Below are 23,730 nucleotides of genomic sequence, written 5' to 3' on the forward strand. Positions count from 1 at the left end.
ACCATTGCCCAGCTGCAGCAAACAACTCAGCTGCACCTCTGCTAAGTCCTCTGCTTTCCCCAGTTCCTTACCTCTGCCTTAGCGCTCAGCCACCACCAGCTCCTGCAGTCCTCATCTACAACAGATGCACTTATGCTTAACCCCGATTGAAAACACACTGCCTAACACCATTAGCTGCAAGAGTCTGTATGACCAACAAAAGTAATCTTGGTAAAATCAGATCTTTACTTACTTTACCATGAAGTTGATGCGGGACAGAACATAGCTCACAGACCATGCCAAGAAACTTCTACCAACCATGTTAACTCCAGGTATGGGAGCAGAACATGAGGATCAGCCACTACTGAGTGACTAGGTGCTAAAGTGGCAAATGAAATCTAGTACTAACAAATGCAAAATAATATGTGCGGTCCTATGCTTCTATTTGTCCCCTTGTACCTGTAAAAAAGGCATTTCTACATGCATATTTTGAAAGGCTTTCAAAAAGCTGTTGTGACTCAGAGAAAAGCTTGTATTGTCAGTCTGAAACATCAGCAGCATTTTCCCCTGAGTGAAAAAGCTGAAAAACTGTTAGGAATTGCTATGAAGAAGTGAAGAGTGTACAAAATACTCTTAAAACAACTGTAAAACAACAGAAGCCTCAGACTTTGGCTCATGTTGACTCATACATCTATCTCCACACATTCTGTGTGTATCAGGTACACGACTTCCAACTCCCTTTCCCCATGCCTACCCCAAAGCATTCTCCTTATGTCTTCGTCTATATCCTTCAAATCCTGACTGTGGCTGCTTCCTCTCCCATTTCACTCAAGGAAATCTGTGTGTGCCTAACATGTTGGGGAGGGCAGGTTTAAGTTGCCCAAAGAGGTGGTATCTGATCCATGATCCCTGGAAACATTCAAGGTCAGGTTAGACAGGACTCCGAGCAACATGATCGAGTTGAAGATGTCTCTGACCATGGCAGAAGTGTTGGACTAGGTGACCTTTAGAGGTTGCCTACGGTCCAAATTATTCTATGATTCTACTCCCTCATGGAGTGATGCTCAGGGTCCAGGAAAAGAAGAGGGAGATTGGATGGAGTTTTTCAACTGAGTGGCCTCAGGGTTTCCTTGGAAGGCTGAGCTTTGGCTAGAACACTCATAGCCTTACAGATGTGGGCATTTTCAGGACTGGGGGTAGAAAATAACTTTTCCTGCAGCTGTGCCACCTCTGGGTGATGACACATGAAGGCAACCAGCCCACAGCAATTGCAGCAGCCTGACAGCACCATTCCTGAATGTGACTCTGTAGGCCATATTTATCCTTATAACTATTCAATGATTCTAAGCTAGTTTGTACCACCAAGCAAGTCAGTGGGGAGACTTTAGAAAGCAGCAGGATGCTCTTTGCCCTCACCCAGCTGTCTTACAGTTGGTCCTCATCTTTTACGTCCAACGCTTTCTCTCCACTATAATGAGACTGGTGGGTGGAAAACTACCACAGTTGGCAGCACCTGGCATAGCTTTGGAATCTATCCCACTTGTCCCCCAGGGCTCCCCCACCCATCCTTTCATGGCTTCTGGGTCAGAGCAGCTCACAGACTCCGGCAGAAAAGCAGCAGCAGGCTCACTGGCAGGTTGCAGAACAGACAGAGGCCAGTGACTGCAAAGGGGTTGCAGCAGCACTGAAAAGGTCACAAATTCAGACCAGTCTGCCAGCCTGTACACGGCATGTAGAGCTAGGAAGGATGGCATCTTGCTGTGACCAAGCTCTGTTTGCTCTAAAGCACAAGTTGCTTTCAGTGAGCTGGGAAATGGGAAGAAGGTGCAGATCCCCAGACATGAGATATCAGATGCCACCTGGCAGGCCAAGGCATTTTACACATAGCAGGAATGCTTTTACCTTCTTACACGTAGTGTAAAATAACAAATTATTAAGTTTGCAACTCATGCAGACCCTCTTACAAGAACAAGATATAATCTTTTAAAGACATACCCCTAGAGAACCCTCTGTTCTTATAGTTAATAAAACCACAGTTCAGGAAAGCTCTTAAAACATGGTGAATTTTGGACTCCCTGCTAGACATCATTAGGTTTGCTCTAGAAAAAAACAAAAAAAACACAGCTAGTCATTGCTTCATGATCCTGGTCTCAACTTTCCAGTTTGCATTTTCTAGCCTCCACAGAGAAGCAGGATAAAAGGCACATTCCAAGTTTATACCAAATACTTACTTTATTAAAAAGAATTTTAAACCACTCCTTTTCTGTGCAATACACTGAACTCTTGTGATTCAGTTCACAAAATTAATAAAGGTGTTGAAAAAGTAAGCTGTTGGCAATTAGTAATGACCACACCGAAGCTTGAATCAATGCAATGCGGCAGATCTCACATCTCTATAGGTTTTGAAACAGCCATCACTTACCGAATTTTATACAGTGTTAGCAGAAATTGAAATTATTTATTAGTGCTTGCAAAAATAATCTGCCTGTGCTGCATTCTGACAAATTAAAACCAGTAATTTTTTTACTTGTTTTGAAGTCACCTAGATAAAGTCACTAAGGTGTTCTGAAATGAGCTGAAAAAAATTCCACATACCTTTTTTTCTCAGGTGGCCCCATTTGTGCCTCAACCTGTTGGCATTATCCTTCAGAAAAAAAATGATGGCAGAGATGTTCTCCAGAGAAGGTTAAGGCAGGTCATGGCGGGAGAGACCCATGCACACCACTTCCAGCTTGGCAAGGCAGGGCAGTGCATGATTGTTCCTTGCACAGACCCAACTACTGCTCGTCATATAAATACTAAAAACACAATTTAATTAGAAGGTTGATCCAGCAACATGATTTTGTGGCAGATGACAAAGGTAAGGGAGGTATTAACCAAGGAAATGTAAAAGAGGTATTAACTGAGGATGCCCTTATATAACCTCTACCTGGATCTCATCCTGCTATGATTTCAAGAATAGTTTAAGCAGTTGCAACCAAATAATGCAAAAGGCTGTAGTTGCAGCCTTTCTAATGTATCAGTTCTGAGCAGAACAAAGATGACAAGCATAATATCTTCCTTGCCCTCAAGGCTTCTCTTTGGACTGACACTCTGCTTGTGCAGTGGTCTGAAGTGCTTGCTGTGGCAATAAAATGGTGAAAACAAAACAATAAAAAAAATCCTGTAAAAATGCAATGCAAACTTTATTACACACACAGCATAATAACCCCAGAATAGAGCACCTAGATTATTTCCCTCCTCTATGGCAAAGAGCAGATGGAGGGAGAAATACAAATACTGCACGTTGAGATGAGCTGTCTCAGTCCTGTGAGGCGAAAGGAAAGGCTATGTACAAACAGCATATATGTAAAATAGGGAACATTTAATGTTTTTCTTTGTCATGTATAAACAAAACAGTTCTAAAAAGTGAGTCAAAGAGTGTAAAATGTTCGGCTTTATGACTGCACTCCAACTGGTTAACCGGTCACTCACCAAATGCAGGCTAGATGAACTCAGCGTCATTTCTGAGACTACAAAGGCATAGTGAGGACAAAGCAACACATATATAAAACTACTATATAGAAACAAGAGTCATGTTGTAAGAAATATTCACATGGCTTCATATAGAGAGAATAAATTTAAGGATGCAGTTTTTGAGAATTAGATACAATGTCTGGATAAGGTTGAAGTCCTAGCTGTTTGTTATCTTTCAACTTTTGTACTACAATGATGGCAAACTCCTCTCCTTGGCTGTCTGAAGTATCAAGCAGTTGTCGTACTTTTGATGTCCTTGTAGGTTTGGTGCTTATAAGTTCATAATCTTCTTTCATGAGTAAAGATTTTGCTAGAAGAGCATCCAGTGATTGATTCAAACATGCTTCAGTCATCTGATCAACAATTTCTTCTCTTTTACTTTGGATCCATTGATGAGCTTCATTCTGCTGTCTGGTTTCCAATTCAGAATTTGAGACTGGAGAGGATTAAAAAAGCAGAAGGGATTGTAACTGTCTGTCAATAAATGTTGCCATAGAACAAAGAAGCAGCTAAGAAAGAGCTCCTAAAGGGTTCCAATTTGTCAAATTTGGTGGTGAGATTATCTTTTCTATCTGAATTACAGAATAATTTAGGTTGGAAGGAACCCTCAAGGAGGTCATCTGGTCTAATAGCCTGCTCAAAGCTGGGCCAACTTCAAGCATAACTAAGGTTGCTCAAGGCCTTGTCCAGCTGAATTTTGAGCATTTCCAAGTGATGGTACTCCTGCAGCCTCCACAAGCAACCTGTTCCAGTGTTCAACCTGACCTGGTACTAAAAAGAGAGAGGTGGTAAATTCACTTTCCAGGGGATTTTTATTGAAGTTTACTGAAAACATCCCTGTAGCTTCCTGGTATTTTCCTCAAGATAAGGATTCACACAGTGAAAAGGTGTCAGCTCTCCTATTTCCAGAAGAGGGATGATGCAACAGATCTTTATAAAATTGCATGTTATTGTGTGTTCCCTCAAAAAAATGTATTTCTGAATAAGTCATCATGCATTAAAATTTCTTTGTGTTAATTTTTTGGAAGCACATTTATAACATTATTTGATGGATAGGAATATAATGTAGTGGGCTCTTGACTAACACAGAGGATGTTAGTTGAGATTCTGTGTGAATGCTGACACAGCTGCTGCTTTCTCTTTGCCTCACCATTACTGAACAGAAGGCTGACAGGCCTAAAAAGTGAGAAGTGACAGGCAACAGAGATGACTACTTCAAGGTAAGTTTTTTCCCTGTTCTGCTGGACTGCAGCACTGCTCCAGCAGTGGAAAAGAGATGGAAAACAGTTCCAGTTTCCATTTCATACACACTTATATTTGATGTTAGAACACTTACTGTTGGTCTTGGAATTAAATAGTGTTTGCTGTACCTGAAGGAATCGGTGACGACTGCAGTATACATGATGCAGAATTTGAGGCATTTGAAATACTCCTTTCAAATGAGGGAACATTACTGTATGGATGCACAAGAAGTTTGGCACTCTGAGTTACAAAGATATTTTCATCCATGCTCTGGCTGTTGAGAGAGTGTAGACACCCAGAATTTCCATCTTAGAAAAACAAAAAAAGGAGAAAAAAAAAAAGAGCAAGATGTATTATTTCTATGTTCAAATAAAATAAAGCCATCAGAGACTATTTAGAGCAATTCCATAAAACAACTTATAAACAAACTACTTTCACACTATATACAACATGTTAGTCCTTATATTCAAGTTCTGAGTACATTTATATCCCTTATATTGTACCAGGGCTTGACCATGGGTTTGGGGGTCCTGTTTTATTTTAAAGAAGCATTGAGACTATAAATCTGGTAGATGTGAACTTTAATGAAAAAGCTCCGTCTGACAGAAATTTTTTGTCAGGGACTAGAAGAACAAAATAAATCCTTTGAGTATCTAGAGAAGTAACTAGAAGTCAACATGAAAGCAGACTTATTTATTTTTATGAAGTTTGGCAGCACAACGAAGGGGATAACATTAAAAGAAAGATTCAGGTGAAGGAAAAGGACATGTTAACATTCAGTAGGAGGCCAATGGAAGCTTTTTGCAGTCCATATAAACATGATATGACTTCAAGAAAGCTTCATGTAAACATTTGCAAATAAAGAAAAAAAGTATTTCTATCAGGTGGGAATCTTAATAGTTTCTAGTTTTAGGACTTCTTTATAGTAGAAAAGGATGATGGGTGTGAAAGCAGCAGTAGGAATGACTCAAGGAAGAGATGACAAACAGCTGATGAGAAATATAGTACAGGACATATGCCTTATTCTGTAAACAGTTTTCATTACCGACTTTCACAGTGTCACTTGATAAAGAGATGTTAACTAAGAACCAGAGAGATGCAGATATAAGAATTCAGATGAACATCTAAAGACAAAATGAGGTAGCCCCATGGACAACTCGGGATTACCTGTCCAATGGGGGAATCTGAAGGTGTATTCCCAGTTCACTGTGGACCTGTAGAAGAATATGTCTATAAGTACATGGAGCAGGAATAGGAAAATGAGGAAGAAATTACATTCTAAGTATTTTAAAAATAGTGGACTAGAACTCACAGTAACTAGTATTTTATTTCATGAACAAGAGAGAAAGGTGGGCAGAGGTATGTAGTGTGAAGCAGCAGATATTATCTACTGCATGAATGAGAAAGAATTAGACAACCACTGTGAATGAAAGATGATTTTAGAGAAGTGTTTTAAGCAGCTCTGCTGGGATAGATTGTTATAGATCCTTAGGCACACACGCTTAATTTAATAACATAAAGATAAAACTACTGGGAGTTTACTGATATGAATGACCTAGACCAGTGATCACAGCATAAAAAGTATAATCATAAAAACACAGAATCGTTTAGGTTGGAAAGAACTGAAGATCATAGAGCCCAGCCATTAACCCAGCACTGCCAAGTCCACCACTATACCATGTCCCTTAGTGTCACATCTATATGTCTTTTGAGTATCTTCAGGGTTGCTGACTCAACCATTTGCCTGGCCAGCCTGTTCCAATGCTTGACAACCCTTTTTGTGAATAAATTTTTCCTAATATTCAATCTAAACTTCTCATGGTGCAACACAAGGCCGTTTCCTCTCATCCTATTGCTTGTTAATATTGTTTGTTGTTTAAGAGACCAACCCTTACCCGACTCCAACCTCCTTTCAGGTAGTCGTAGGGAGCAATAAGGTCTCCCCTGAGCCTCCCTTTCTCCAGGCTAAACAACCCCAGCTCCCTCAATGCTAATGAGATTTATCCAGATGTCATTCACAAAAAAACCCCAAGTTAACACAAGTTATTTAGAAAGAACGTAGTTGACCTAGAAGACTGAAGTGATAGAAGTGGAAATTCAGAAGGAAAATATGAGATTTAAATTTTCTGCTTCAAGCAGGGCTAATTATTGGAAGCGAGATGAGGAAAAAAAACCCGAGGTAGACTGTTCTGTAAAAAAGGATCTTGTGAGAAAGGAAAAATACAATTCTAAGGTATACTGAGTAAAGGGATTTTTTAAGACAAAGAACCATTTGTCATAGTACTAAGTAGAGGTCTGGTACTCTTAGTTTAATCATTTAAGTTAGAATATGCATGAGGAGGACTAGAAGCATACCAGGAGAATAAAGAAATATATTTTACAAAGGGACTTCAGAAGTTCACCTAGCAAAACAGAGTATATTAAAAGATTACTCTCTAAACCAGAAACAAAATGGGAAGAGGGAAAAGAGCTATTCAAACTAAAAGAAATGCCCCAAAAAAGCTTGCTACGGAAGGGAAAAAAACCCCCTTAATTTATGTCCTTACTTCATAGCAGTGAAGTCAATTTTTTGCCTCCTTTCACATTACTGATCCCTGCAAAGCCAGAGGATACTCCATTCTTTTGCAATATGTTTGCATTCCATCAAGGGAATAAACTTAAATGGAGTTTTAGTTTCACAATATATTGCTATTCCACCTTGGTCCCATTGCATTTTCCTGGCTTCTCATGTCATAACTTCAAAACTGAGTTTTCTCAAGGGATTTTGCCAACTTTTATTTAGAAAAAGGGACAGCTACAAAAGGTCTGTGCAGATACTTTTGCAAGGCAATCTATTAAAGCCATTTTTATTAATTGAATTTAAAATGATCTAGAAGTTGAGCTGCACTGAAAACTTTGAGTTTACTCAGCTTCAAGAATGCCTCAAAATGTGTAGCCTTTTTATATTTAGAAGTAGTTCACAGATTAAAAAACAAAGAAAAAAAAGGTAGTTAACTAAGCCACCAGGAGTTTTAGGGACAAGTAAATGTCATCTCTGCACTAACAATCCAGAGCACAAAAACTGAAGCTGTGAGCTGTGGAGATTTCTCAAGTGACAGGAACAGAAAATCAGAGCTTAAAAACTCTAGTTTACTCAAAGCACTAAGTTTAAAAAACACATTATTTTCCGACATAAACAGAGACCCAATTTCCTACTAAGCAAATGCAATGTCATAGTGAGAGTGTAAAGCTGCAATGGTAACTTAAATTTACACAAAGTCAAGAGTATCTCACCTGATGAAAGGATATTACACTGTTGGACAGAGCTGAGCTTTGATGTATCTGGAGAGATGCTCCGAAGGGGAAGTGCACCACATTGTATGGAGCCAAAATATGTTTCCTGAAATAAATCCAGGTGTATATTGAACAGGCATGTAAAATAAATATGAAGCTGCAATTTTTTTTCAGAAAATTTCCCCATCACTGTGTTTCCCTGCTATCTAGATGCTCAATAGACAGCACAAATAAAATACAGTAAATCTGAAGAAATCATATAATCCTAATACTTGCATTTTTCCCAAGGTGACAGCAATTTTGTATACAAGTTTAAATACTAGTAAGAACCAAAAGCAGAAGCATTAAGGATCAAAATAGCCCTATATGGCTACACGCTTGTTACACTCCAGCTCAAGTGATGAATTTTATGCCTTTCCTGACTGCACAGGAAAATAAAGTGCAGAACAACTCCCTTTACTAAGTCAACCCTTCCTTAAGCTCACAGGATCCCAACATACCAAATGCCACATGTAAAATATTTACCTTTTGGGAATTCAGAGGTATATTTAGAGAAATCTGCTCCACATTTGCTTTCTTTCCACTCTTGTAAATACATTGTGATTCATATAGTGACTGGAAGAGACATTTACCTGTATTAAATTTCTGCTATAAGACAAGATGACAGCTCTGTACAAACACATGCTTCAACCAGAAACAAGATTAGATAAATGACAAATGATATCACATTTCTTTTAGCAAGCAAAAGTTACCAACTTATTTGACCAACTCACGACTGTAACAAAAGCTACTTACCTTTGATCTCTTTAACGCAATTACTGCTTCCAGCATAGCTGTTTCATCAAATGTCCGCAGAACTGGCTCAAGGTCTATTAAACATTCTGAACAAAGAAAGAGTACTTTGTGAATGGTTTGAAGTAGAAATCAACTTGTCAGTTTGCTAAAGCATCTTTCTTACATTTACACAAATAATGTGTCTATTGACATACATCAAATCACATGCTGCAAAACAGAAGTTTCCTGCTTCCACACGTTAAAACAGTTCACACCACTAAAAGAAACCCTGTCCTGATCTACCCACCTCATCACTCTGTAACAAAAGAGATCCAGGACGGTGCTGCAAGTCTTGCTTTCCTGGAATGGACAGATTGGTGAGTCTGCTGTGTTTCAAGGTAGACCCATCAAGCCTGATTAGCTGAATGGGACCAAACACCATGAGACCTCAGAGTGGGTTGCTGATTTCCCACTCCAGCAGAGGTGTTAAAAATTTATAATAATAATAATAATAATAATAATAATAATAATAATAATAATAATAATAATGGCCAGTCTTCATGAGTGAAGATCCGGGGAAAGTCTTTACACCTTCCAGCCTGCGCATTGGATTTTTTAGGTGAGACACAGTGTGTGCGGAACTGAGCCCACCCTTTAATCCTAAGGTTCATCTGCCGGGGCCAAGCGAGCTTGGATGGTGGCAGCGAGGTCCTTAGGACGTAGATGGGTTGCCTTTAAGGGCTAACGAGCCCCACCTGCCCGGGAGTGGCCCTGACCGGGAATCGAACCCGGGTCTCGGTGGTGACAGCGCCGCACCCTTAACCACTAGACCACCAGGGGCTCCCAAATATTATTATTATTATAAAAATTTATACAAGGAAAATAAACACACCCCCAACACAGCACTATCCACTACCTGCTCTGAGTCAGGGCCAGAGAGGATGGGATAGTCAAGGCACAGACTATCACATCCAGTGAAACCAAATGGTATTGTTCTCATTCTCATCAAATACAGCAAGTCAGAGAAGCTAAAACCATCTGCTCACAGAAGGAGGCACAGGACAATACAGTAAGGAAATGACCACCTTTGCTATGCTCCCTTGCTTCCAAAAGTTTACAATACTAAACACTGCAAATTTTGAGATGACTATATTATAAAAATATCTTTGAATCTGTGCTCAAATACAACAAAACCTCAGGAAAGGACGATAGGTATCAGAATTCTACTGCATTTCCATGAACTCACTGATTCAGCAGAACTCACTTATCATACTAACAATCCATCACACTGCACCCCTCTTAACATATTTTTACTTTTTACTATAATTTTACCATTCTTCTTCCCTATTAACTTTTACCCACTAGCATCTTCAAGACATACATTCAATATTGGGATTCTTATTTTCTTGTATCAGCTAAACCAGAGTTTTAAAGGCATATCATTTTCCACACTCAAATACTAGTATTGTTAATTTTTGTTGACTATAATTAAATTGTAGGTAAACACTCCAAGTATATACATAGAGATGGTGATAAGCAGTCTTTATCCTCTGTTTCTAAGAGGAACAGACAGGTTAGCTGAGCTTTTCTATTTAAAGTTTATTTAACAAAAAGGGGTTTTTGGTGTTTTTTTGTGTGTGTCTGTGTCCCTGTCCTGGTAACTGCAAAATTTCCCAATAGTGAGCTTTACTTCCCTTAATTTTGCAACAGTTTTGTAACTTCCTCTTTCTTTTTATGATAGTAGAGGAAAAGCAATGATATGTTTTTTTTCAAAGACCATCTTACTATAGACACGGCACTAATAACAGAACCCAAGTTTGGTCACACTGTAGTACATATCCCAGGTAACTATCCCTTCAGTTAATCCCCTTTTTGTTAATTGGTAGAGGAAAGTAAGAATGCATACAGAAATACTATTATGAGTCTATTTTTTTTTTATTTTAGAAAATACTGTAAATAGATACATTTCCTTGTATTTGCTTGAAAAAAAAATCCACAATTTACATACAAATCAGACTCACTCCAACATAACCTGACATTTCAAAATGTTCTTAAAGTAAAAATCAAAATGCCTTAAAAAAATCATGTAATTCATTTTGGACTGTAAACTCAACATGAAGATGCTGTATGTGTTTGGATGTTTCCCGTTTTGTCCTCTGCAAATGGATGCAAAACCCCAAAGTTATGAACACAACCAAACAAATATGCCCCCTCCCTCATCCCCATCAAATCAAATCAAACCCTAAAAGCACAAAGCACCAACTAAAAAACACTGGTATTTGAGTAACTGCATCTTTGAGCAAGAGATCTCTGTACTGTTCTACGTTTGAATACTTTCAGTAACTCTTTTACTCTACATTTTTGTCTCTCCAAGGTGACACAGCTTTTCACACTGAATTAGGACCACATTTTCTAAAGGAGCTGGAAGTTTGTGAAGCCCGTGCAAAGTAAACAAGCACAGCGAGGCAGCCGCAGAAACCACTGTTCACTTCACCACCCTGACATATGTGACCACAGCAACACTCACAAGAGCAAATTTCACAACAGAAAACAGGTAATTCCTCTCTGTTAATTTAGATGGAATTACCTTTATGCAAGTAAAGTGTGCTGGTTAGGTTCAAACAAAGGCTTTCAGAAATAAACCCAAAACTTTTCCAGTTCACACTATGCCACTCTAATCTCTACAAGCTCGCACTTCAGTCTTATTCTCTAAATTCTGCAATCTATTTTAAAAAAGGTTGAACGTAGCTGTATTTGGTTTCATGGACAAAAAGCTGAACATAGAAAAGATGAAAAGTTAACTTCTTGTTTGATAAAGGAGGTGGAACAATCAAAGGCAAAGCCTCAGTGAAATAGATTTATACTGAGATGCAAACACAAGATGAAGTTACCACGGTTTATCTGATGTGCAATGGTTTGTTGGTGTGTTCGCCAACTTGCTTGTAAATCCCACAGTACTCATTCTATACTCACTTCCCCCACCTTAAGAAACCAAAATCCTCTTCCAACAACGAACAAAAAAACCTCCAAACGCAAGTAGTTAAACAAAACATGCTGCTTTTTTACAGTGAAATTAAGAGATGGTAAATGCAAAAGACTTCAACAAACAACATGGTTTTATGGTACTCGTGTAATGCCATTCATAAAAGTGGTGGAATACACAAGGTGGAATCAGCCAAGCCCCTTATCCTAAGAAACAAGACTGAGCATGTACATCTCTTCACATCTTTACCACTTCCCTTTTGCTACTATAACCTTGGTCTGTAATTACCAGGTCCAGCAGAAATCTATTTAAAAATCTTTTCTCATTACGCAAGGTAAACTCACTTAAGAACGATGGTCTTTTATCTGGGTTTTGTGCCCATCCACTTTCCATCAGTCTTATGATGAGCATTCGATGAGGAATGTCCATTGATAAACTTTCTTCACTTAAGTCTAGTCGTTGTCCTTGTGACACGCTGAACATTATCTGCAAGGGGTCTATAACTTCTGTCAAAACAGACATCATGCAGTCATTAGAAATACACGCAATATAAATAGAAGGAATATATGCTATAGAAGGAATAATTCAGTTTGCAGATATAGTATTTACAGTTCATCAAAATAAGTTTATGCTTCTTTAAAAGAAAAGGTATTTTTAATTTATAAAACAACATTGTAATTAAAAAAACCTCAATGAAGTCCCCTGGTACCCAGACATCAGGTTTAACCTTTATATAAGGTGAGAGAAATAAAGGAAGATGTGGCCTTACCTTCAAATGGTCGTTTCCTTGACATCACTTCCCACATGATAATTGCATAACTGTTTAAAGTATAAAAAATATAGAAGACGTTATTTTAGATTACCAACACCTAACAACACAATGTGTTCAGCTTTACATTTTGTTTAAAACATTTTGGCAAATGGTCCTGTGAACACACATGGGACTGACTGTAGCTAACTACAATGATGGCTGAATATATGAAAACTAAGAGGAGTTTTAACCAGTGACTTCAACTAGAACTAGTTAATAAAATTAAGTACAGAAAAGGTTACATGGCACATAAACTCCTATTCCAAATCTGTATTAACTTTGCTCTAGTAATATGTTCTGAATTATGTACATGCAGTTTAAATCTCAGTACATAAATTAAAGTGAGTCCCAGAGCCCCAACTGCTCTGTCCTAATAGCGATACTGTGGCACCTCCCCAGTCCAGACTGACAGTCCCTGACATTCCTGAGGGAGGCTGGGTGTTAGCAGGGAGGATGGCTTTGATCCACACCAAAGGTATGAATTTCCACTCAGGATGCATACTCCAGCTTCCCCTCCCATATATATGCTTTCAACACATGCAATCTTCTCTACAGGAAGAGATATCAGTTCCACACAGCACTCATTTTCCAAAAGTGACTCCTGAGAACACCACTCTGAACTACTGCTAGGAGACTGAACACACATCTGCTGACTCAAACTGGTGACCTTTTCTTTCCATTCACATCAATATGAATGGGAAGTGGTTCAGTGAGTACAAGCTTGCTCCACCTTTAGTAGACTAGTCACTATTCAGCCATCAGGACATATTAGAAAACGTAACTTTAAACAACCTTTAATTTGAATAAGTTTAGATTATTTCATTTAAATAGAGCATGTAATTCCTGGTCCTTTTTTCAAATGCACATCACAAACAAATTTCATCAAAGCTATTACTACATTTTATGAAGCTCTCCAATTTTCTCTTGGCATATTCTGCCATATCTGAATGAAGCTCTAGTCCACGATTTTTCCCAAAAGTCCTAATACTAATGCCACCATTTTACTCAAGTATCTGGTCCCGCTACACAGATTTAGATAAAAAAAACCAGGCTAAAGCTTCTGTGCTTCCTTAACTTCAAAATAAATGTGAGGTGCTGACACATGTTTAGCTCCATGCTCCCAAGCCAAGTCTTTATAAGCATTATCACAGTATTGTTCCAGATAATAATCACCATGGTAAATTGCTCTCAAGGCTTGTTCCATACACTTGGTTCAAATGTAGTGAGCTACTTTTCTACATCACTAAGAAATACCAAATTTTGTGTACATGTAATTTCCTTTAAGCATCTGATGGCTACTAATTAAGAAGAATCAAAAAACTTAAGAAAGAAATAACTGGTGCTTAACATCAACCATATAAATTGAGTTTTTCTAACTATTTATTCTGTTCACATTTTAACATTAATCAATGATAAAATTTATTCATGTAACTTTTAATAAAAGCAGTCCTCCCTGTTAGAAAGCCTGCTTTTTGATGCATTTCTGATAAATTTATGCAGGCTGATTTTTTTGTTCCTTTTGTAAGAGTTAATGCTGCTTGATTGTTGTTTAAACAATTTGTTTCTTTAAGAAAGATCTTTCCTCACAAATTAGCTTAAATATCTCAACAACATTCAGCTGTGGTCAACTAGACATCCAGCCTTTCATTCAACTTGGAATCTCTCTACAATTCAAAATTATTTTCTCAGTTCTACAACGCTGAAGCATTTCCCTTTACACTGTTCCTTTTTTCTTTCTTATTTCTGCTTTATAGAATCTCCTTCTGATAGTGAGTTGTACTGGATTTGTGTGGCCAGGTGGGGGGATATAGGGGTGGCTTCTGTGAGAAGCTGCCAGAAGGTTCCTCCAAGTCTGGCAGAGACAATGCCAGACTACTCCAGGACAGACCCACTGCTGGCCAAGGCTGAGCCCATCAGGAATGACAGCAACGCCTCTCTGATAACATACGTAAGAGGGAAAAAAAGTTACTGCACAGATGAAATTGCAGCCAGAGAAAAGGTGAGAACATGCAAACAACAAGGTAGACACCAAGGTCAGTGCAGAAGGAGGGCAGGAGATGCTCCAAGCACCAGAGCTGAGGCCCTGCAGCCCATGGAGGTCCACAGGGGTGCAGAGATTGACCTGCAGCCCACGGAGGAGACCCACTCCAGAGCAGGTGGATGCCTAAAGGAGGCTGTGACCCCATAGGAGGCCCATGCTGGAGCAGGATGCTGGCAGGAACCTGCTGACCTGTGGGGAGAGGAGCCCATGCTGGAGCAGGTTTTCCTGGAAGGGCTTGTGGCCCTGTGGGGGACTCACACTGGAGCAGCCAGTGTCTGAAGGACTACACCCCACAGAGAAGTGACTCACATGGCAGCAGCTGGGGAAGAACAGTCTCCCATGGGAGGAACCCCATGGGGAGTAGGGGAGAGATAACTCTCCCTGAGCAGCAGCAGGAACAACCTGTTATGAACTAACCATAACCCCCATTCCTCATCTCCCTGTGCCGCTGCGGGGAAGGAGGTAGAACTTGGGAAAGAGGTGGGGGAAGGGAGAAAGTGTTTTAAAGATTTATTTTACTTCTCATTATCCTGCTCTGATTTTGTTAGTAATAAATTTAATTAATATCCCCACTATGAGTCTATTTTGCCTGTGATGATATTTGATGAATGATCTCTCCTGGTCCTTATCTCCACTTATGAACCCTTAATTACATTTTCTCTTCTCTCTCCAGTTGCAAAAGGGAGTGAGAGCACCTTTGCTGGGTACCTGGTGTCCAGCCAGGGTCAAACCACTACATGAGCACAGATCTTCCTATGTGGCCTTTCTGGAGGTGCTTCACTGTCTCTCCACCTTCATGTCTTCCTGCATGAACTGCCATCTTTCTTTCTGATGTTGTCTCAGTTTCTTTTCTTTCTTCTCACATAGTTTCTTTCCTTCCTAATCTATCAGTTTTCTACTCAGTCCTTCTGCTGATCTGTTCTCTCTTATTATCTCCCATTTGCTTGTTATTCCTCTGCATATATTTTTTTTCCTAACAAACGTCTGTCTTCCTAATCTCCACTCACTCACTAAGACACCAGTCATACTTTTTTTGCCCATAATATACCATTTTTCCTTTTTCAATGTTTTCCTAGTCTGTATTTTCTCATCAAAAGATGAGGAGAGCAGGCATGTTGCTATCTGTATTCTTTGGACAGGAACATCAAGAAACTTCATGTGCCCCTTAAGGGTAAGGGATAATTAACATAAACAGAATATGTTAAAATCTAGGTTCAGAAAATCAAATCTGAATTCAAATTTAAAAGCCCACTGGAGAACAGCTTGAGTTACCTGTAGATATCATGTTTCACACTTGCCCGGGTTTTCTGACTGGGGTTGTAGTCTTCAGGTGGCATGTAGATAATTGTCCCTCCTTCTGGCAAAGAGGATTCACTTCGAGATTGAGACATGGATATGACGCGCCATTTGGACATGCCAAAATCTGCAATCTGGAAAGGCCAAATCAGTCGTTCTTAGAAGAAAACCAGGATTCATCTGTTGACAGTTGTTAAAAATTCTTGAAGTATGCCCAGAAGAAGGGGTCACCCAAAGTCCTTAACCTGACACACAAAGAGTATGTGGTTTCTCTAGCAACAGGAAACATCAACTCCACTTCATAAAGCATTCCCAGATCATGACTCATGCTATCCCTCTAGCACTGCCCTATGATGTTCTTTTATGGAAGAACTCATATACTTCACGGCTGAGGAATCTCCTATAGAAATCTGTACCTTATGACAAAAATCACTTTCTTGTGTTGAAAAAAAGCAAATAAAAATCACTGACTACTTCTAGCTCCCTGGTTATGAAGAAAGTACAAGTTTAGTATAAATCATAATAGCTCTACGTAACTGAGCTTGCCAATATTCTGAGGCAGTTCCTCTCTCAGAAAAATTTTCAGGCACTTCGTCTCACTCATGAAGCTATGATATATTAATCCTGAATTAATAAATTTGATATTCTGAAATTCTGTTCTGCAAAAAGCTGCTGAATATTTTCTTTGATGTGCAACTTGGAGCCTGGTCCCTTTCTACAGGTTACAGTACATCTACATAAAGAATTAACTGACTTCAGTTTACATCCTCAGACATCCGTAAGCCAGCATGCAAGACATCAGACTAGGTTATGGATAGAGACACAGCCAGCAAAATACACCTGTTGGCTGAGCTGCAGAGTGTCTGGCATACAAGGGAGCATAAGCAGCCAGCTACCAGCTCTGCACTTGCCTGGTAATTGTGTAAGAGCAAAACCATATTCAATGAAGATGCCTGTGCAAGCACTGTGGCAGCTAAGATATAAAAAATAAGCTTTCTGAAGAGAGTACAGTCAAAATACCCAATGAAAAGTAACCTTTTTTCTCTACAACTCACTCTCATCAAGCCTTCCTCTCTGTAATTTGCCTTAATTCTTGCTCATTCAGTAGATGAGGGACAGTCAGTAGCGCTCAGTGAATGGTGTTACTTTGATACATATGCAATACTTCTTCTATTTGGCATACATGATAACCTTCCTTGCATTTCCTGTCAGCTGTCCTAATTCTAGAGAATCTTGCTTCACCTCTAAAAGACACCTAGAACCCTAAGGACACTCCTTACAGGAGGCAGGGCAAATGTGCAACAGTTAAGCATTTCCTTTCAACTGCTCCAGCAACACAATTGTTCAGATGCACTCAGGCAGAGCACCAGACCACACCGCTACTGTTAGGGATTAAAAACGGAGTGGATAAAAAAATAACCTGGACTAGTCCCCTGATCAGGTTTATCAGGAAGCTCGAGAAATACCAGCACAACTGAGTGGGAGGAGGTATGACCTGCTGAGGGTGTGAGCAGAGAAAAAGCCGCATGAGGCACTTTGAGGCCAAGAAAAATTTCTGTGCAACAGAGAAAGAAGAAATCAGCACTCGATCTTTGCTCACAGGACTCATAAAGAGATTCATCTCATAGTAAAAACTGAAAGATTCACCATTCAAGTATAAATTCAGTGCAAAGTATCTCTTACTTCCATTTACTTGAATAATATATTCTATCAATTATAAAAACAGAGAATCTTAAAAAAAAAACCAACAAGAAACAACACACTCAAATCTTGCAGTTATGGAAGCATGTAACGATTTTGTCAGAAGTACTTTTAATCTTTTTTTCACATCACGGCAGTGATATTTTAAAAGGCAGAATTAAAGTTTTAAACTACTGTTACTTCTCTGTGTATGTTTGCTTGTTTCAGTGTCACAAAAACCATCTTCCAACATGTTCCGATTTCACAGTTGTGTTTTACATGTTCTTATGCTACACTAAGAGAATGAATAAGCATATATTGCATGATAAATATTCAATGGGCTATTAACATTTGAATTTATTTGACCTACTGTCTTCCAGAAGTAACTTGTCTGAGCATCTCAGACAGGCAGACTTTCTATTTTCTTCTCAGAAAGGGCCAGACATAGCTACCCTTGGAAGGCTGACACACAAGAGCGTCACTACTGCTGAGTATCATCCACTGCTATAGCAGAAACAGCCCAAATTCTTTCTTTCTGGTCTTTTCAGATGGATAAAATCTACACTTGAGCAATGTAGTTTTCAAAAAATAAAAAATCTCAGAAGTTCTGTCTGCAAGGATAGAAGAAAAAGTCCAGCATACAATCACATCCTCTCTGTATGGCCAAAACCTCACTCTTCCTCCTCTAAATTAATTAATACAGTTTCACTCATTCTAGATGCTGAAGAACATAAGAATTAAATAACTCTACCTTGACATGAAACTCATCATCCAGCAAAATGTTCTGGGTTTTTAAGTCATGGTGCAGCAGTGGAGGATCCATGTTGTGCAAATAGTTTACTCCTAAGGCAATTTCGTAAAGAATGCGGAATCTCAGGCACCAGTGAACGTCAGGATATGCATCTTTCTGCCAAGATAAAACCACAAACCCGGAATATAATCCTCTGTTTTGATCTAACAGCACAACACAGACTTATTTTAGAAGAAAAAGAAAGTGACTTGGGCAAGCAGCAATCTTTTTAAAACATACATTACACAAACTCCTTAAAAAACTGCAATGGAGCATTAAGACTGATTAGTTGTTAAAATAAATGCATAAATAACACTGCATAAAAGTGTTATGTTTCCATCCCATGGCATTCACATAATAGTTCATGACTGCTATACATGATATAGAGCATTTACTACATTAATCATTCATGTGGAAATATGAATTAAAGATGAACTTCTGCATGAACCTTGCAACCCACAGATTATGAGTACTACACAAAGGAAGTCAAGAATTATATCTTCAACTGACACTGGGGGAAAAAAAAGCTTTGTTGAAACTAAGCACAAAAAAAACCTTTATAAATATTAACACACCTAAAAAAGGGAGTAAACCTCAACTGAAATCTTAAAATGTATATTGACAGTAATGCCTCTATGAAAAACCCACGAAAGAGCTCTCTAATGACATGAGATAGGTATTGATTAAAGGTACAGAAGAGGTGCTGTTGAGACAACTGCAGGAGCTTTACAGTAGGAACAGTGTATGTTCAGGTCAAGATAATGGGAGCTGCTGAAAGTTCAGTATAGGAGAACTTAGAGAATAAGATCTGGTAGGAATATTCACATCTCTTTAGATTAGCAACATTTAGCTTCTATAAACTAAAGTCAAAATCTTCAATTTATTTTTTAGAAATATCCAAATTTGGTAAAAACCCCTCAATATTTATACTGGCAGTAATTCTGAAACCCAGGCTGAAATACACGTAAGTATTTCAGCACCTAACTAGAGAACAACAGAGATTTTTAAAGTGACTCTATATAAATAATTCAACATAAAGCTAGAACAGGTCACAATGTTAAAGGAAAAAGCTCAATAAAACTTAAGTCTACTGAGTTTGGTTGTCTTTTTGAGATACAGAAAAGTCTATCAGAGCACCAAAAACTACTAATGATAATTATTGTCCTTCAATGTGAAATATTATTCATCATACACTTTACTATACTAATTAAGTATAGAAACTGCAATCTATTTGAAGCAGCCAGGTATCTATTTAAAGACTGTAAGTACACTTACCCCATGTAATAGCTGGTTTAATGACCCATTTGTCATGTATTCTGTTACTATTCCCAGAAATTCAGGCTCGTTGCAAATTCCCAAAACTGGCAGAATGTAACTAAATCTGGCTTTGTGTAATATCTCTGCTTCTTTTAGAAGGTGATTTCTATCACTTAGGAAAAAACAAGCAAACAAACAAAAACCATTACCATACCAATACTAGAAGACTCAAAACAAATGTTGGGTTCACTATATTCTCTGTCAATTCTCTGTCCCTGTGTGCAGCACCACCACCTTTCAGCATTTGATTTCTACCACAGTGTTTTGATAACAAAACAGCATAAGACAAATTAAAATCTTCAAATGCAAAGACAAGATAGCTTTCCCGGTTTTGTTGTACCACACAAATCCATTTCCATCACGTTTCATCCATGTTTTCAATAAACAAGGATGCAGTCAGAACTCCCAACTTCCACCATTCTTTGTAATAACCAGCTACATTTGTCCTATTTTACCTCAAAACTCCCCAAAAACTTGGATTTTATGCGTCTTTATGAACTCAGACCTTGCAGCACGTGGATTCGAGAAGCTCAAGTTTTATTTGTGTATGCTTCCTTCCCTAAAAATATTAACTCTTTGGTACGCCTTATATCTCTAATGGTCTTGAAAAAAATAGGTTTGTTGACAATGAGGATATTTGGGTCATAAAAGATATACTGAGGTAAAACATTTAGATCTCACACCAGTAGAGATTGGTACAGGTAGAAGTACGTGACTAGAATATCCAAATACAGGACACTTACAGCACATTTAAGACTGATCCTCTGGATGTGAACCAGTCTGATTCAGAAGCAATAGGGCTGTGCTGGGCCAAAGCAGTGTACAAGCCAGGGCTATGCCCATCACTGCTTCAGCACAGCTCCGTGTTAATGTGGCTACACAGCCCCGGGGAGTGAACCACTTCTGTCCATCAGGGCAGTCTGGACCCATAGATGTGGATCTAGCCCTCATAAAGAAAAGGGTGTCAGGGTACATGGAGAAAAGAGGAAGCCTGGAGAACTAAAGGTTGCTGCTTTTACAATAGGAAAACTTTGACTTTTGATGGATGTGAAATTGAGGTCCTTATCTATGTGACAGAAAAAAGACTTTTATTATAGGAAACTCTATAGGAACACAGCCTTTGAGAAAAGCATGCGACAGAAGATACAACTCTATCCCTTCCTCTCTCTCTCTCTCTCCAGAAAAGACTAGGTTTGAAGGAAGCTAGGGGTTTTCCCAGACAGAAAAGCACATTTGCATGGGATTCAGCTGTAGCTGGGAAACAAATTGCAACATACTGAAGTCTATTCCTGGGTCTATAAGTCACTTCATCTTTGTCTGCTCCTTATAGGAAGGGCACTGAGTAATGCCTAAATGAGTACATGCCCACAACAGCTTCCCAGCTGGCTTTGCTCTTTGGCTGGTCACACACCATATGCTGGGATGCATAGGACAGACTTCCTGTTTACGGAATTAACTGCACTATCAACTCTTCCCTTTTCTTCACAACACTTACAGGTTGGCATTTTATCCTACACAACCAACACATCACTTGCTGCAGAGACTCAAGTATAACAGATTTCTTACAGCTTTCAGTCTTCTGATTGCATTTCTGAGCTTTGCATGATATAAGGTTAGGTGACAGAATTATTTTGATTACCTTGCTTTCCCTTTTCATCATAATTTCACAGGTTAGATGTCACACTAATCCAAACTCTTGCAAGGCTAAAAATAGCACTGGTTGTTTTTCCCCAGCTAAGTTCTGAGGATAAACACCATATTTCTGATAAGCAGGGATTTAAGCAGACTTTTAAACTAAAAAAAACCCAAAAAAAAACCCCACAAAAAACACAACATGCCCTTCACCCCCAGCTTTTCAGAGAACACAACATAACTGAGATTTCAGGCAAGATTTCAGAGATAAAGCCCGTGTATACATACCTGGGTAATAAGAGGTGAAAGAGCTTAAAACAACTTGTCATAATCTAGTATATTGATTCACAAGACCAGCAGCCTTTTTGAGTGAAGTTACCCTGCCTAAAGGCATCGTACTAGATCAGAGAAACCTGAGGTAATAAAGCTGGAAGACACTGAGATAAGACTCAGGAGGCAGGTTTGCAGTCAGACAGGCTTCAGAGAGCCTAGAAGGGGCAAATTTGCACTGATATGGTAAAATCCCGGCACTGTAGGGATTGAATGAGACAGAGATGAATGAAAAATTACTACCTGCTGCCCCCTTACATGGATGACAGCTCCTGTAATAAGCATGCTGCTGCTTGGATCCCTGGAAATTAGGGACCATGACTGCAACACTGAAAATATCAGTTGTACATGAGGGCCTACAAGCCTAATATTTTAAATCAGCTTCTCTCAGTACTGTGAGATCTGGGGAAAAACTAATAATTGTGCATTGTGTCAGAGAAGCTACTTCTAGGAGCTAGAAGCAATCTTTTGTGCATATTCCCTATATTCTTTCTCTCTCTGTAAACTACAAATCTATTAGTAATCACCGTACTTAAATACCCTGCTGATACTTTAACAAAACGGTCAGTATCCAACAGGCTCCGAAAGAAGGCAAACTGTGCCAATCCCACCTTGCGGAGGAATCAAGGTGCACACTGCGTAATAAAAGCCTCCAAAAGAAACAACCTAATTTGTGTCTCGCTGACCGAAACCGAAACTACCCATTTCCAACAATCGAAACAGAGGAAGCTCCGGGGCTGGTACGTGCTTTCTCGTGGCTCAAGTGGCTGATTCACTCTTTATGGGAATCCCATTCCCACGGATTTAGTGCAACGCTGCCTACCAGAACACCAGGACCGATTCACCGACCTGAGAATCCCACGCCGGCATCTTCGCGACGGCACCTCGACCCCTTTCTGGCTGCTTAGGACCCCCTGCTTAGTTTAGGGAAAGGTGGGCTCAGCTCGGTCCTTGCCCCCAGCGATGCCCCATCCCGGCCGACCCTCTCCCACCCTGTTACCTGTCTAGCAGCGGCCCCTGCAGGCATTTGAGGGCCACCGGGACCCTCCAGTCGGCGTGGCGGGCGGCGGACACGGTCCCGTAAGCGCCCCGGCTGATGAAATGCAAGTCCGAGAGTTTGCTGGAGGGGATGGAGGGAAGAGCGTAGCTGATGGTACCCGCCCGGCCCTCACCGCCGCCCCCGCCGCTCATCCTCGCACTCCGCCGGGCGCCGGAGAGCAAAGAGCTCCGCTCCTGCCGCTCCCCTCGCCTCCCCGGCCCGCCTCCTCCCCAGTGCGCCGGCTGTCCGCTCCTCCTTCTGCCCCACCGAGCAGCCACTTCCTTTCACCACGGAAAGGGCCTCCCGCCGTTCCCGCGTGGGTGGGAGGAGCGAGCTGGGGGAGCGCAGAGCTGGTCCCGGCCGATCCCCGGGAGAGCCCTGCCGGGCGGGAGGCTCCTCATTCGGGAGCCGGAGGAGCGGTGCTGGCAGTCGTCCCTCGGCCGTGGATAGAACATCCCCCCACCCCATCTGGGGGGGCATTCCGCAGGCTGGTGAGGGGGAGAGAGCTTCCCTCTCCGTCCGGGAGGCGGCGGGGGATGTGTTAGTTCTGTTCCCGAAAGATGGTGCTGGATGCAGATCGCCGCACTGATTTGTTCACTCCGTAGAATCATGGAATGGTTTGAGTTGGAAGGCACCTTAAAGATCACCCAGTTCCAGCTCCCCTGTCATGGGCAGGAAACCTTCCACTGGACCAGGTTGCTCAATGCCCCATCCCATATATATTCATTGCTCAGGTGAAGTGAGAAGAGTGTTATGTTATGCACTTGCTTATCTCCTGTCTGTACGAGGAAGACTTTGAAGGATGGCGGCATTTCAAAAAGTTAATTTCGAAATTTCCAGTAAGTGTGAGTTCACCCTTGCCCCTGCTCAAAGCAAGCTGCCTGATACGCTGAGGTGTTTATGAGAGCTTCACGTGAGGGTTGCGCAGGATGGTTTTGTAAGGCCTGTTCACCAAGTCAAGTTCTCACAGACTAACAAAATGCTTTAATTTAGAGGTAGAGGTCTGTAGCTTTCCACAAGGAGTGAC

The 23,730-nt window shown here is 40.1% G+C and overlaps 1 protein-coding gene across 1 annotated transcript; it reads right to left on the reverse strand.

Annotated features, from left to right (window-relative positions):
- Nucleotides 1–3,140: 3,140 nt before the first annotated feature.
- RIPK2 (receptor interacting serine/threonine kinase 2) lies at nt 3,141–22,876 on the reverse strand. Its single transcript, XM_050317522.1, has 11 exons — nt 22,665–22,876; nt 19,661–19,814; nt 18,347–18,502; nt 15,892–16,049; nt 12,537–12,586; nt 12,112–12,273; nt 8,806–8,891; nt 8,536–8,625; nt 8,011–8,116; nt 4,866–5,045; nt 3,141–3,931 (listed from the first exon to the last, which is right to left on the reverse strand). Exons 1-11 carry the CDS (start codon nt 22,853–22,855, stop codon nt 3,600–3,602), a joined length of 1,665 nt encoding a protein of 554 aa, XP_050173479.1. The 5' UTR covers nt 22,856–22,876; the 3' UTR covers nt 3,141–3,599.
- Between the last annotated feature and the right edge of the window lie 854 nt (nt 22,877–23,730).

This window comes from Myiozetetes cayanensis, unplaced genomic scaffold, assembly GCF_022539395.1.
Source record: "Myiozetetes cayanensis isolate MyiCay16 unplaced genomic scaffold, myiCay2020 scf1, whole genome shotgun sequence".
Taxonomy (NCBI): domain Eukaryota; kingdom Metazoa; phylum Chordata; class Aves; order Passeriformes; family Tyrannidae; genus Myiozetetes; species Myiozetetes cayanensis.